This window comes from Microcebus murinus, chromosome 27, assembly GCF_040939455.1.
Source record: "Microcebus murinus isolate Inina chromosome 27, M.murinus_Inina_mat1.0, whole genome shotgun sequence".
Classification (NCBI taxonomy): Eukaryota; Metazoa; Chordata; class Mammalia; order Primates; family Cheirogaleidae; genus Microcebus; species Microcebus murinus.
Window position 1 is genome coordinate 3,298,969 of NC_134130.1, and position 13,780 is coordinate 3,312,748.

At 39.3% G+C, this 13,780-nt stretch overlaps 1 protein-coding gene across 1 annotated transcript; it reads left to right on the plus strand.

Annotated features, from left to right (window-relative positions):
- Window positions 1-9,800: 9,800 nt before the first annotated feature.
- LOC105869702 (olfactory receptor 7D4-like) lies at window positions 9,801-10,739 on the plus strand. Its single transcript, XM_012761744.3, has one exon. It carries the CDS (start codon window positions 9,801-9,803, stop codon window positions 10,737-10,739), a length of 939 nt encoding a protein of 312 aa, XP_012617198.3.
- The last annotated feature ends 3,041 nt before the right edge of the window (window positions 10,740-13,780 follow it).

The window sequence follows — 13,780 nt, forward strand, 5'->3', positions numbered from 1 at the left end:
ATTGCTGTCCTGTGTTTGCCAAGAACAGTGATGGGATTTTCAACACAAATGCTGGAATCTAGATTTGAAAGGAGGTTCATTCATATGATTCACAGTGACATGCTGCCTAGGATTACTCAGAGATGTTGCTTCCTTCTTTGTGATCCCTCCTTTTCCTTCCTTCCTTCCTTCCTTCCTTCCTTCCTTCCTTCCTTCCTTCCTTCCTTCCTTCCTTCCTTCCTTCCTTCCTTCCTTCCTTCCTTCTCTCCCTCCCTCCCTCCCTCTTTCCTTCCTTCCTTCCTTCCTTCCTTCCCTCCCTCCCTCCCTCCTCCCCTCCCTCCCTCCCTCCTTACTTCCTTCCTTTCTTCCTTCCTTCCTTCCTTCCTTCCTTCCTTCCTTCCTTCCTTCCTTCCTTCCTTCCTTCCTTCCTTCCTTCCTTCCTTTTGTGTTCTCTACTATCCTTCCTTCCTTTCTTCTTTCTTTCCCTCACCTCTGCTCCCTTTTCTTCCCTTCCTCTTGGTGATTTTAATGGCTAATGTTAACATGCTTTGTTCGATTTTATGGCTGAGTAATATTCCACTGTATAATAAACCCCAAGTTGTTTATCTATTTATTCATTAATGGATGTTTGCATGATTTCCATCTTTGTGCCATTTTGAATAATATGTAAATTTATTTTCTCCAGACTTATTTTCATCTATTTGGAAAATATACCTAGCAGTCCCACTGCTGGGTCATATGTTAAGTACATGTTTAACTTTTTTTTTTTTTTTTTTTTTTGGCATATTATGGGGGTACAGATTTTAAGGTTTCAATAAATGCCCATTTCCCCCCTCCCCCCAAAAGTCTGAGTCTCCATCATGACCATCCCCCAGATGGTGCACATCTCACTCATTATGTATGTATATACCCACCCCCCTCCCCCCTCCCCCCTCCCACCTGCCCAATACCCTATTACTGTAGTACCTATGTGTCCACTTAGGTGCTAGTCAGTTAATACCAGTTTTCTGGAGAATATATCTGGTGCTTGTTTTTCCATTCTTGGGATACTTCACTTAGTAGTATGGGTTCCAGCTCTAACCAGGAAAATATAAGATGTGCTATATCACCATTGTTTCTTAGAGCTGAATAGTACTCCATGGTATACATATACCACATTTTATTAATCCATTCTTGGATTGATGGGCACTTGGGCTGTTTCCACAGCCTTGCAATTATGAATTGTGCTGCTATAAACATTCGAGTGCAGGTGTCTTTTTTGTAGAGTGTCACCGGATCATTTGGGTAGATGCCCAGCAATGGGATTGCTGGATCAAATGGTAGATTCACTTGTATCGCTTTAAGGTATCTCCATATTGCTTTCCACAGAGGTTGAACTAGTTTGCAGTCCCACCAGCAGTGTAGGAGTGTTCCTCTCTCTCCGCAACCACGCCAGCATTTATTGTTTGGAGATTTTTTGATAAAGGCCATTCTCACTGGGGTTAAGTGATATCTCATTGTGGTTTTGATTTGCATTTCCCTGATGATTAGAGATGTTGAGCATTTCTTCATATGTTTGTTGGCCATTCTTCTGTCTTCTTTAGAAAAATTTCTGTTCAAGTCTTTTGCCCACTTTTTAATGGGGTTATTTGATTTTTTCTTCCTAATTTTCGTGAGTTCTAAGTATATTCTAGTTATCAGTCCCTTATCGGATGCACAGGATGCAAAAATTTCTCCCATTCTGTAGGTTGTCTGTTTACTTTCATGACTATTTCTTTGGCTGTGCAGAAGCTTTGTAGCTTGATCATGTCCCATTTATTTATTTTTGTTGCTGCTGTGATTGCCTTTGGGGACTTCTTCATAAACTCTTTGCCCAGGCCGATGTCTAGGAGAGTGTTTCCAACTTTTTCCTCTAGAGTTCTAATAGTTTCATATCTTAGGTTTAAGTCTGTTATCCAGCGTGAGTTGGTTTTTGTGAGAGGTGAAAGGTGTGGATCCTGTTTTAGCCTTCTACAGGTGGCTATCCAGTTTTCCCAGCACCATTTATTGAAGAGAGATTCTTTTCCCCAGCGTATGTTTTTGTCTGCTTTGTCAAAGATGAGATGGCTATATGAGGATGGTTTTATATCAGGATTCTCACATCTGTTCCACTGGTCAATATTCCTGTTTTTGTGCCAATACCATATTGTTTTAATTACTACAGCTTTGTAGTATAGTTTGATATCTGGCATATTAATGCCTCCCATTTTGTTTTTGTTGCCTAGAATTGCTCTTGATATTCGGGGTCTTCTTTGGTTCCATACGAAGCGTAAAATTATTTTTTCTATATCTGTGAAGAATGCTGATGGGATTTTAATAGGTATTGCATTGAATCTGTAGATCAGTTTGGGTAGTATAGACATTTTGATGATATTGAGTCTGCCGATCCACGAGCATGGTATGGATTTCCATCTGTTTACATCCTCTGCTATTTCCTTCCTCAGTGTTTCATAGTTCTCCCTGTAGAGGTCTTTTACCTCTTTGGTTAAATATATTCCTAGGTACTTTAATTTCTTTGTTGCTATTGTGAAGGGAATTGAGTCTTTGATTTGGTTCTCAATTAGATTGTTGTTGGCGTATATGAATGCCTCTGATTTCTGTGTATTGATTTTGTATCCTGAGACTTTACTAAATTCATTGATCAGTTCCAGGAGTTTCTTGGTTGAATCCTTGGGGTTTTCTAGATACAATATCATATCATCAGCAAACAGTGAAAGTTTGATCTCTTCTGCCCCTATTTGGATACCTTTGATTCCATTTTCCTGTCTGATTGCTGTAGCCAAGACTTCCAGCACTATGTTGAACAGAAGTGGAGATAGTGGGCAGCCTTGTCTGGTTCCAGTTCTAAGTGGGAATGATTTCAATCTTTCCCCATTCAGTATGATGTTGGCTATGGGTCTGTCATATATGGCTTGTATCATTTTTAGGTATGTCCCTTCTATGCCTATTTTCTTAAGTGTTCGTATCATGAAAGGGTGTTGAATTTTGTCAAAAGCTTTTTCTGCATCTATTGAAAGAATCATGTGGTCTTTGTTTTTGCTTCTGTTTATGTGGTGAATTGCATTTATAGATTTACGTATGTTGAACCATCCCTGCATCCCTGGGATGAAGCCCACTTGGTCGTGGTGGATTATTTTTTTGATAAGTGTCTGGATTCGGTTAGCTAAGATTTTGTTGAAAATTTTTGCATCTATATTCATTAGGGATATTGGTCTGTAGTTTTCTTTTTTTGTTGCATCCTTTCCTGGTTTTGGTATCAGGGTAATATTCGCTTCATAAAAGGTGTCGGGGAGGTTTCCGTTCTTCTCGATGTTGTGGAATAGTTTCTGCAAGATAGGTACTAGTTCTTCTTTGTAAGTATGGTAAAATTCGGGTGTGAAGCCATCTGGACCGGGACTTTTCTTTTTAGGGAGATTTTTAATTGCTGTTTCTATTTCAGCTGTTGAGATTGGTCTGTTCAGGGAATCTATTTCTTCCTGGTTGAGCCTAGGGAGGCTGTGTGTTTCTAGAAATTTGTCCATTTCCTCCACATTTTCCAGTTTGTGTGCATGTTTAACTTTTGGAGTGTCTTATCATGTGTCATATCAGCTGGCAGGTATTACCTCTCAGCAATGTTTAGTGCTCCTATATCTTTATATCCTTTCCAATACTTGTTATTTTGCTTTTTAAAAAAGACTATATCCTCTTATTAGGTGTTAAGTCACATCTGTTTGTGTTTTTAATTTGCATTTCTCTAATGACAAATTGGCCATTCGTTTGAGTGTTTATTGGCAATTTGTGTATCTTGAGAGGAGAGATATGTTTGCAAGTCTGTGCTCCTTTTTAATTGTGTAGTTTATACCTTTGTTTCTGACTTGCACTAGTTGTGTGTAAATTCTGGATAATTAGACCCTTATCAGATATATGTAGCTCAAATTTTCTCCCAGTCTGGATTTTATCTTTTTTCAAGTATAAAATGTACTGTTTTTAACTATACTCATCAGCATGTATAACAGATCTCTTGAAATTATTTCTTAAGTATATATGAAATTTTGTGTCCTGGGACCAGTATTTCCCCAATCCATTCACCTCTCATCCTCTGGTACCCACCATGTTTCTGTCTGCTTCCATGAGCTGGACTTTTGTAGATTCCACCTATGGGAGAGTTCATCCTGTGTTTGTTCACCTAGCCTACCATTTTTCACTTTACATGTGGTCCTCCAGGTTGATCAATGTGGAGCAAATAACAGATTTTCTTCCTCTTAAAGGCTGAACATTATGTACCTATACAAGACATTTTCTTTATCCATTCTAACAGGTGTCAGGTGATATTCTGTAGTGCTTTCAATTTACATTCTTGATGGTTGGTGGTGCTGACCTTTTTTTCATATACCTGTGTCCATTTGAATCCTCCTCCTCCTTCTTCTGTTTTGGTTTCAGAAATGAGTAGAGATGTGTATCTTCTTTTGAGCAATGTCTCTTCAGATCTTTTGCCTACTTTTTCATTGACTTATTTGTTTCTTCACTATTGAGTTGCTTGAGTTCCATAAATTTTGGATATTTGCTCCTCATCTGATATATGCTTTGCAAATACATTACTCCATTCCATAGGCTGTCCCTCTACTTTGGAGACAACTTGAATAAACCTTGAAAACACATGTTCTGACAATAGCAAGACACAAAAGGCAACATAGTATATGGTTGTATAATTCCATTTATATGGCGTGTCCAAAATAGACAAGCCGGTAGGGACATAAAATAGATTAGTGGTTGCATAGGGTAAAGAGAAAGAAAGACAATGGGATGTGACTCCTATTGAATGCCATGTTTCCTTAGTGACAATGAAAATATTCCATGATATGATCAAGATGATGGTTGCACAATTCTTTGAATATAAAAAAAATCATCAAATTGTGTGCATAAAATGGGTATATTTGATGATATGTCAATCAAGCCACTAAAAAGAAAAGATATTGACTCTTGTTTTCTTCTGATCCCTGGACCTCAAGACTCTAAAATGCCCTCCCAGGAAGTATAGCTGAGTGTTTAATGTGACCCTTCACTATTAAAATGTTCTGTGCAAGAGGGAAGAGCTTCTGAGGACCAGGACTTTTGCCCTGTCTCTAGAAGAGCCATCCCTTTAGGTGTCACGAATTCTAAATCAAGAGAAGCCAGACTTGCAGACACAAGAAGCACAAACTCCCTAAGCATCTCCCTGTGAGGAATATTAGGCAAGGACATTTGTGCTTACAACCCTTGTTTTCTGGACCCATGTATTCTGTATAACAGGTTATAATACATTATGATATTTGTTTGATTCACAGTATATATTGGCTCCTGAAAATTTTGTACGGGTTATTTCCTGTGTGTTCCAATGCCTGTATTTATTATGTTTATTCTCTTTGACATTAAACATGTTCCCATATCTTCCAGTTAAGACATTTTTGGAAAACCAGTACTCCACACTGTCTTTAGGCTTTGCTTTGTTTCTCTTCTTCCCTACATTGAAAAACTGTATAGCCTGTGTGTATTTGCCACCTACATTTCCTCAACCTTCAGTCTTCAACCCACTCTACCTGGATTATTATTGTCCTGTCTTTCTATTTAGAGGTAATAAATGGAGCCCTGGGCCAGGTGCAGTCGCTTACACCTGTAACCCTAGCACTCTGGGAGTATTGCTTGAGCTCAGGAGTTCGAGACCCATCAGAGCAAGAGCGAGACCCCATCTCTACTAAAAATAGAAACTTAGACAGGCATCATGGTATACCTGTAGTCCCCGCTGCTCAGGAGGCTAACGCAGGAGGACCACTTGAGCCCAGGAGGTTGAGGTTGCAGTGAGCTATGATGATGCCACGGACTCTTTCTACCCAGGGAGACAGAGCAAGACTCGGTCTCAAATAGATAAATAAATGAAGCCCTTAATATCAACAAAGGCTTCCATGTCTCTCACAAATGTCAATGGGGATTTTCCTGTCCCGATTTTGTTAGTCTTTTTCGCAGAAGAAATATTGCTGCCAAATATGCTTTCCCGAGGAAGGACTTCTTTGGAGGAGAATGGTGGTTTCTTGGGACTGGGCAGGAGGAAATGGGAAGATAATTGTCAAACCTTGCAGGGTTTTAGAGATGCATGAGAAAAAAATTCAGGAGATCTACCACACAGCTTAGTGCTTATTGCTAATAATCATGTATTGAATACTGAAAATTTGCTAAAATGCAGATTCTATGTTAAATGTGATTATCACACATTAAAGTATAAAGGGGATTGAAGGGAATTTTAGGAGGTGATTGACATGTCTTTGGCCTCATGGTGGTGATGGAGTCATGGATATATACATATCTCCAAACTCAGCAAGTTGTGTATATTAGATATGTACAGCTGTTTACATTTCAATCATGCCTTCATAAAGTAGTTTAAATATTAAGGAAAAAATAGAAAAGAAAGGGCCTCTTTGCCTCTATAACATTGTGGACACAAGAACTCCACAAAATATCCAAATATTCCTCAATGGTGGCACATCACAGAGAGACAATGCCTGAGTTTGGTTGCTGATAGAAATTAAATTTTCCATAAAGGGAAACCTTGGAATTTTTAAGTTAAACCACAGGAAGAACAGTTTCTCCATTGGGACAATCAGTCCAACTTCCTCTATGCTGTCTCCTCTGACAAAAAATTGAATGAGAACTTTCCCTTCTGCTTTCTTCTTTGTATCCCAAGAGGGATGAAGGTTTTGGAGAGTGGAAAGACAATGGAACAATTCATTTAATGAGTTGCTCCGGGCATTCAACCCTGGAGACACTCAAATGGTAAACCTGCCCCTGCTGCCCTATACCTGTAATTCCCAGATCCCAGACTACATGAAAACCCAGTTGGGATTCCCAGGGACAGACTTTGGAGAAGAGAAATCTTCAGTGACAATCACCAGAGAGAGTCAGAGTGACACAGTGAGGGCTATAGGGGTAAGAAAGAAAAGAGAAAAGTGAGTGGTGCCCTTTATCTCTAGAATAATGAGATGGGGACAGTCTTGAATTTATTTAATATATGTAGGTGGAAGTCTTTGTACCTTGAAGGTAATGTAGTTTCCACCAACACTAGTGTTTTTCAGCTCTCATTTTGTTTGCTTTCCTTTCTTTCTGGAATCTCTTTCCAACAATAGCTAGAAATGGCCATTTCTTGCACACTTCATTTTCTGAGCAGTCTTCAAAGCTTCTCCGCTCTCTCCCAAAATATTTTAGGTTCCTGTTAGATTTCCTGTCTCCAATCAGTTATTCATTAACTACTCATGGAAGACAAATTATGCACTAGGTATTAAATATTTTGTTCTTAATTACATCAGATCTTCTAATTCACATAACTATTTCTGTTGGCAGGAGTGACTTACAGAAATCACTGAATAGTTCTACGTTCTTGTTGTCATCACTATGTTTTCATTTCCATGTCTACAGCAAAATGCATATAACATACTTAGTTCTGACTGTTGGCATGCAGGCCAATTCCTTTTTTCCATTTTACTAATCTCTAAATGTCCATAAGAATATTAAACCATTGACATTGGAGTAGTCTGCCTTCATCTCAACTTAAATAGAACAAAAATGTTCAAGTATGTTTTATGTGGAATATCCTGTTGTCTGTGATTTTGAAACAATCATCATCTACTGGGTTACAAAGTTGTCCTCATTTTTCTGTGTGTGTATCTGCAGGTTCTCTGCACTGGCTGTTAACCGCAGAAGTGGCTATTCCATATTCTCAGATAGATTTTTTTGCACTGTGATTGTGAATCTCTTCATGATCCTATGTTCGTGATGTACATTGTTAGCAAACGTCCTAACACGAACCCAGTTTTCCATTCCTAGAATTGGCATTACTTGCTCATCATGAATTATTCCTTTAAAATCATTATGAATGTGTTTTATTTAGCCATACTATTCAATTTTCAGTCTACATTCAGGCATGGGATGAGCTTTAAGATTTCTATTTTGTGCCACTGTTGACATGTTTGGTCTCACTCATTCTCATACATGCAACATTTGTGTTTGTTGAACCTCTACAATATGACAGTCAACAAGTAGAACTTCAATCCCTGGAAAGAAAAATAATGAGAAAAAAAAGTCACAACCTCAGACCCACAAATAAACATAAAATTACTGCCATGAGATGCACATCAAGAAAGAGCACAGGATGCTCGGTGTGGGGCTCACAGACTCTGTCTTCCTGACTCTCATTTCTTACTCTCCATCTCTCTGGTCCCTAGAATTCCTGCTTTGAAACTCACCATGCTATATGACACCCAGCATTCTGTTCTCTCAGCATAGAAAGTGTATTCCTTTCTTACTTCTCCTGATTAACAATGACCCATCCTCCTTCTCTCAGCTCAACTATTTCTATTTCAGAGAAGTTCAACCCACTAAACTTCCCACACTAAACTGGTCCTCCACAATTTTTTTCTGTCTTATTTAAGAAACTCCTCTATGCATTAGTGACATGAATTCTTTTTCTATTGCAGATAATGTAAACATCTATATTTAAGTGTCAAATTTGGCTTTTACTTTTTCCAGGATGGTTAGATTTATGTAAGATTTGAATATTTTCCCTCCACTCTATCGATTATATATGTTGGTGATTAACTTTGCTGATTTTAATACCTCTTCACCTGAGAGCATAGCCACATGAGCACCCCACTGGACACATAGCTTGGATTTTATTTTTATGGTTTTGTGTGCTTTCCCTTCCTCTTCTCATGTATGTAGTCCACTTGGGTTTTCCTCTTCTTGGGAGAATTCACCTGGCAGGCATGCTCTGAAAGATGGAGACATAAGGATCTTCACTAATCAAAAGTCCTGTATGGCCATCAAAAGAGGTAAGAGACCTGATATATTTGTAACGATCAGAATTACATCCGGATGGTTGCTCCATTTATTGTTAAATGATGGGCATGCAAGACAGATTCATTGTCATGTTAATAACGAAATCTCCCAATTATGAATTGTCCTTTTGTATGACCCAGGTATCACGGCGGATAATGGCATGCAATATCTTGTTTAATTTTCTCCTTCAATAAATATAGGTCATATTTACTACACCCTCTCCAGAGGTGAGATATCACCAGCTAATAATTTAAATAACTTTCTAATGGTCACACCATAGTAAGTTGGTGGATCAATATTTATATTGCACAAAGACTGAACCAATAAAACACTGTCTTCATTATCTCTGTATTGTATTTTGGGATAGTTACATATCCAAAAAAAATATCCTAAGAGGAGGAGTTCAATAATAATAATGACCAATATTATTCATTAAGACTGTACACAAAAGTATTTTTAAACCTCACAAAGAAGGTAATGCTGATACCCACATTTTCAGAACAAAAATAAGACACTGAGACGTAACTGTCCCATCAATAGGAAATGTGAAGTTGCGGAAAAATAGCTTCAGTTGGTATTCCATTCCTATTGTCACCCATTAGAATGAAGGCAGAATAGGGATTCTCAAGAAAGGGCAAGATATGTCTTCAATAATTTGGAATGACTCTAACAAAGTAATTAGTTAATGCCCATAGGTTCAGATATGACAATTAAAATTGTAAGGAAATGATAAAATAGAGAGATTACTGCTAAACGGAAGGAATTCTAGACAACTCTACACATTTAAAATATAAATGGGCTATCCCCTCATTGAGGGAATCCCAGTGTTTTAAAGGACTCTACCGGGTGTAAACAGTGTCAATTTAGGGCGACACTGTAATGTGATAGAAAGCTGAGGTGCCAGTTGTCTCTTTTGGTGAAGTGTTCCATTTTCCTCCTTCTCTGGCAGACGCACTAACTACATGGCAGCAGAAAACCACACAGAAATGTCAGAATTTCTCCTCTTGGGTCTGTCAGATGATCCTGAACTTCAGCCCCTTATCTACGGGCTGTTCCTGTCCATGTACCTGGTCACGGTGCTCGGGAACCTGCTCATCATCCTGGCCATCAGCTCTGACGCCCACCTGCACACCCCCATGTACTTCTTCCTCTCCAACCTGTCCTTGGTTGACATCTGCTTCACCTCCACCACCGTCCCCAAGATGCTGGTGAACATCACCACACACAGCAAAGACATCTCCTACATGGGATGCCTCACTCAGGTGTATTTTTTTGTAATTTTTGCTGGACTAGATAATCTGCTCCTCACTGTGATGGCCTATGACCGGTTTGTGGCCATCTGCCACCCCCTGCACTACACGGTCATCATGAACCCCCGCCTCTGTGCCCTGCTGGTCCTGATGTCTTGGTTCATCATGTCCCTGGTCGCCCTGGTTCATGTCCTGCTGATGTTGAGGCTGAATTTCTCCCTAGAAACTGAAATCCCACATTTCTTCTGTGAGCTGGCTCAGGTTCTCAAGGTGGCCTCCTCTGACACCCTCATCAATGACATCTACTTGTATGTGGTGACTGTGTTGCTGTGTGTATTTCCCGTCACAGGGATCCTCTACTCCTACTCTAAGATTGTCTCCTCCTTGATGCGGGTGTCCTCCACTGGGAACAAATACAAAGCATTTTCCACCTGTGGGTCTCACCTCTGTGTGGTCTCCTTGTTCTATGGAACGGCACTTGGGGTCTACCTCAGTTATGCTGTGACCCCTTCTTCCCAGAGCAGCGCCATTGCCTCGGTGATGTACACGGTGGTCACCCCCATGCTGAACCCCTTCATCTACAGCCTGAGGAACAAGGACGTGAAGGGGGCCCTGGGAAGACTGCTCAGCCCGGCAGCCTCTCGCCTGTGACGGACACATCCCTGGCTAAGAACTAAGTGGACGTTGTGGGCCTCCAAGACAAATGTGAAGTTAAATATTCTGGCTCCTTTTCCCCTTTAAATGACATGTTTCTTTTCTTGATTTCCTGAGCACCCAAGAGTCTGCTTTTATATGTTTTTGTGGTTGTTTTTCCCTCAACAACTTCCTCCGTAATTTCTTTTTAACTTTTCTCCCCTAAACTTGATCCTTAATGTTCTAATTTTCATCAATTTTCTTAGAGCCAATCCTGAGATTTCTAACTTGACATTTTAAGCACTTCTCATATCAAGCACTCACATGGTTTCCCCAAAATTAATCCCATTGCACGTTACAGTTCTTCACCTCAATTTGGTTGTGCTCTTGCTCCAGATGGAAGAAATGTAATGACAATCCTACAATACCAGCCAAGCTCTTACTCTACCAGGGCTCTGCTTGTTGCTTTACATGTGTGACTTTTATTGTGAAATCGTGTCCCTGAGCTGTGGTCTTTCATGCACCCCATTGCTCAAAGGAAGACTGAATTCAGATGGGCTAAGTCCTGGCCACATGACGATGAGTCCACACTGCTGACATTGCTATCCTGTGTTTCCCAAGGACAGTGATGGGATTTTCAACAGGAATGCTGGAATCTAGATTTGAAAATATGCTCATTCATATGATTCTTAGTAACGTACTGCCTAGGATAACTCAGAGATGTTGCTTCCTTCTTTGTGATCCCTGCCTTTTCCTCCCATCTTTCATTCCTTCCTCCCTTCCTTTCTTCTCTTTTTGTTCTCTACTATCCTTCCTTCCTTCCTTCCTTCCTTCCTTCCTTCCTTCCTTCCTTCCTTCCTTCCTTCCTTCCTTCCTTCCTTCCTTCCTTCCTTCCTTCTTTCCCTCACCTCTCCTCCCTTTCTTTCCTTACTCTTGGTGATGTTAATGGTTAATGTTAACTTGCTCCATTCCATTTTAAGACTCAGTAATATTCCACTGTGTAATAAATCCCAAGTTGTTTATCTAGTTATTCTTAAATGGGTATTTGCGTGATTTCCATCACTGAGCCATTGTGAATACTATGTAGATTTATTTGCTCCATACATATTTTCACCTATTTGGAGAATATATTTAGCAGTCCAACTGCTGGGTCATATGTGAATTACATTTTTAACTTCAGGAGGAAGCTGCAGGTTGTGTGTCATAACAGTTGGCACTGGTTACCTCTCAGCAATATTTTAGTGCTCCTATATCTTCATATCTTTCCAATACTTGTTATTTTCCTTCTTAAAAAAAGACTATATCCTCTTATCAGGTGTTAAGTGGAATCTTTTTGTGTTTTTAATTTGCATTTCCCTAATGACTAAGTGGCCATCCATATGAGTGTTTGCTGGCAATTTGTATATCTTGAAGAGAGATATATTTTCAAGTCTGGGCTCATTTTTAATTGTGTAGTTTATACTTTTGTTTCTGACTTGTACTAGTTGTTTATAAATTCTGGATAATTTGACCCTTATCAGATATATGTGGTGTAAACATTCCCCCCCAGTCTGGATGTTATCTTTCTTCATGTATAAAATGTATTGTTTTTAACTATACTCATCCCCATGTATAATAGATTTCTTGTAATTATTTCTTTAGTATGTAAGAAATTTGTGCCCTTTGACCAGTATCTCCCAATCACTTCACCTCGCATCCTCTGGTACCCACCATTTTTCTGTCTGCTTCCGTGAGCTGGACTTTTGTAGATTCCAACTATGGGAGAGTTCATCCTGTGTTTGTCCACCTAGCCTACCTTATGTCACTTTACATGTGGTCCTCCAGGTTGATCAATGTGGAGCAAATAACAGAGTCCTTCTTCCTAAAGGCTGAACATTGTGTATATATATACACCACAGTTTCTTTATCCATTCTAACAGGTGTGAGGTGATATTCTCTGGTGCTTTCAATTTACATTCCTGATGGTTGATGATACTGACCTTTTCTTCATATACCTGTTGTCCATCTCTATATTTCTTCTCCTCCACCTCCTCCTCCTCCCATTTCTTCTTTTTTGGTTTCCAGAATGGGTGGAGATGCCTATCATCTTTTGAGCAATGTCTCTTCAGATCTTTTGCCTACTTTTTCATTGAGTTATTTGTTTCTTCACTATTGAGTTGCTTGAGTTCCATAAATTTTGGATATTTGCTCCTTATCTGATAAATACTTTACAAATACATTACTCCATTACATAGGATGTCCCTTCACTTTGGAGACAACTTGGATAAACCTTGAAAACACATGAACTGACAGAAGCAATATACAAAAGGCAACATAGTACATGATCATATGATTCCATTTATACGGAGTGTCCAAAATAGACAAGCCGCTAAGGACATAAAATAGAATAGTGGTTGCCTGGGATAGGGAGAAAAGGAGACAATGGGATGTGATTGCTATTGGGTGCCATGTTTTCTTGGTGATGATGAAAATATTCTATGATTTGATCAAGATTATGGTTTCACAATTCTGCGAATACACAAAGAACCATCAAACTGTGTGCTTTAAACAGATATATTTTATGCTATGTCAATCAAGCAACTGAAAAAAAAAAAAGATATTGACTCTTGTTTTCTGATGATGCCTGGACCAGAAGCTCTAAAACACTATGTCAGGAAGTGTTAAATGGGGCCTTCACTATTAAAATGTTCCTTGCAAGAGTGAAGAGCTTCTGAGGACCAGGACTTTGCCGTGTCTCTAGAAGAGCCATCCCTTTAGGAGTCCAGAATTCTAAATGAAGAGAAGCCAGACTTGCGGAGACAAGAAGCACAAACTCCCCAAGTGGCTCCCTGAGAGCAATGTTAGGCAAGGACATTGTGATTCCAACCCACGCTTTCTGGGACCAAGTATTCTGTATAACAGTTTATAATACATTATGATATTTGTTTGATTGACAGTACATATTTCCTCCTGAAAATTCTGTAGGGGGAATTTCCTATCTGTGCCAATGCCTCCATTTATTATATTTATTCTCTTTGACATTAAACATGTTCCCACATCTTCCAGTTAAGACATTTTTG

Bases quoted from the DNA above. Each gene is read 5' to 3' on its own strand.
- LOC105869702 (XM_012761744.3), top strand. From the start codon at position 9,801: ATGGCAGCAGAAAACCACACAGAAATGTCAGAATTTCTCCTCTTGGGT.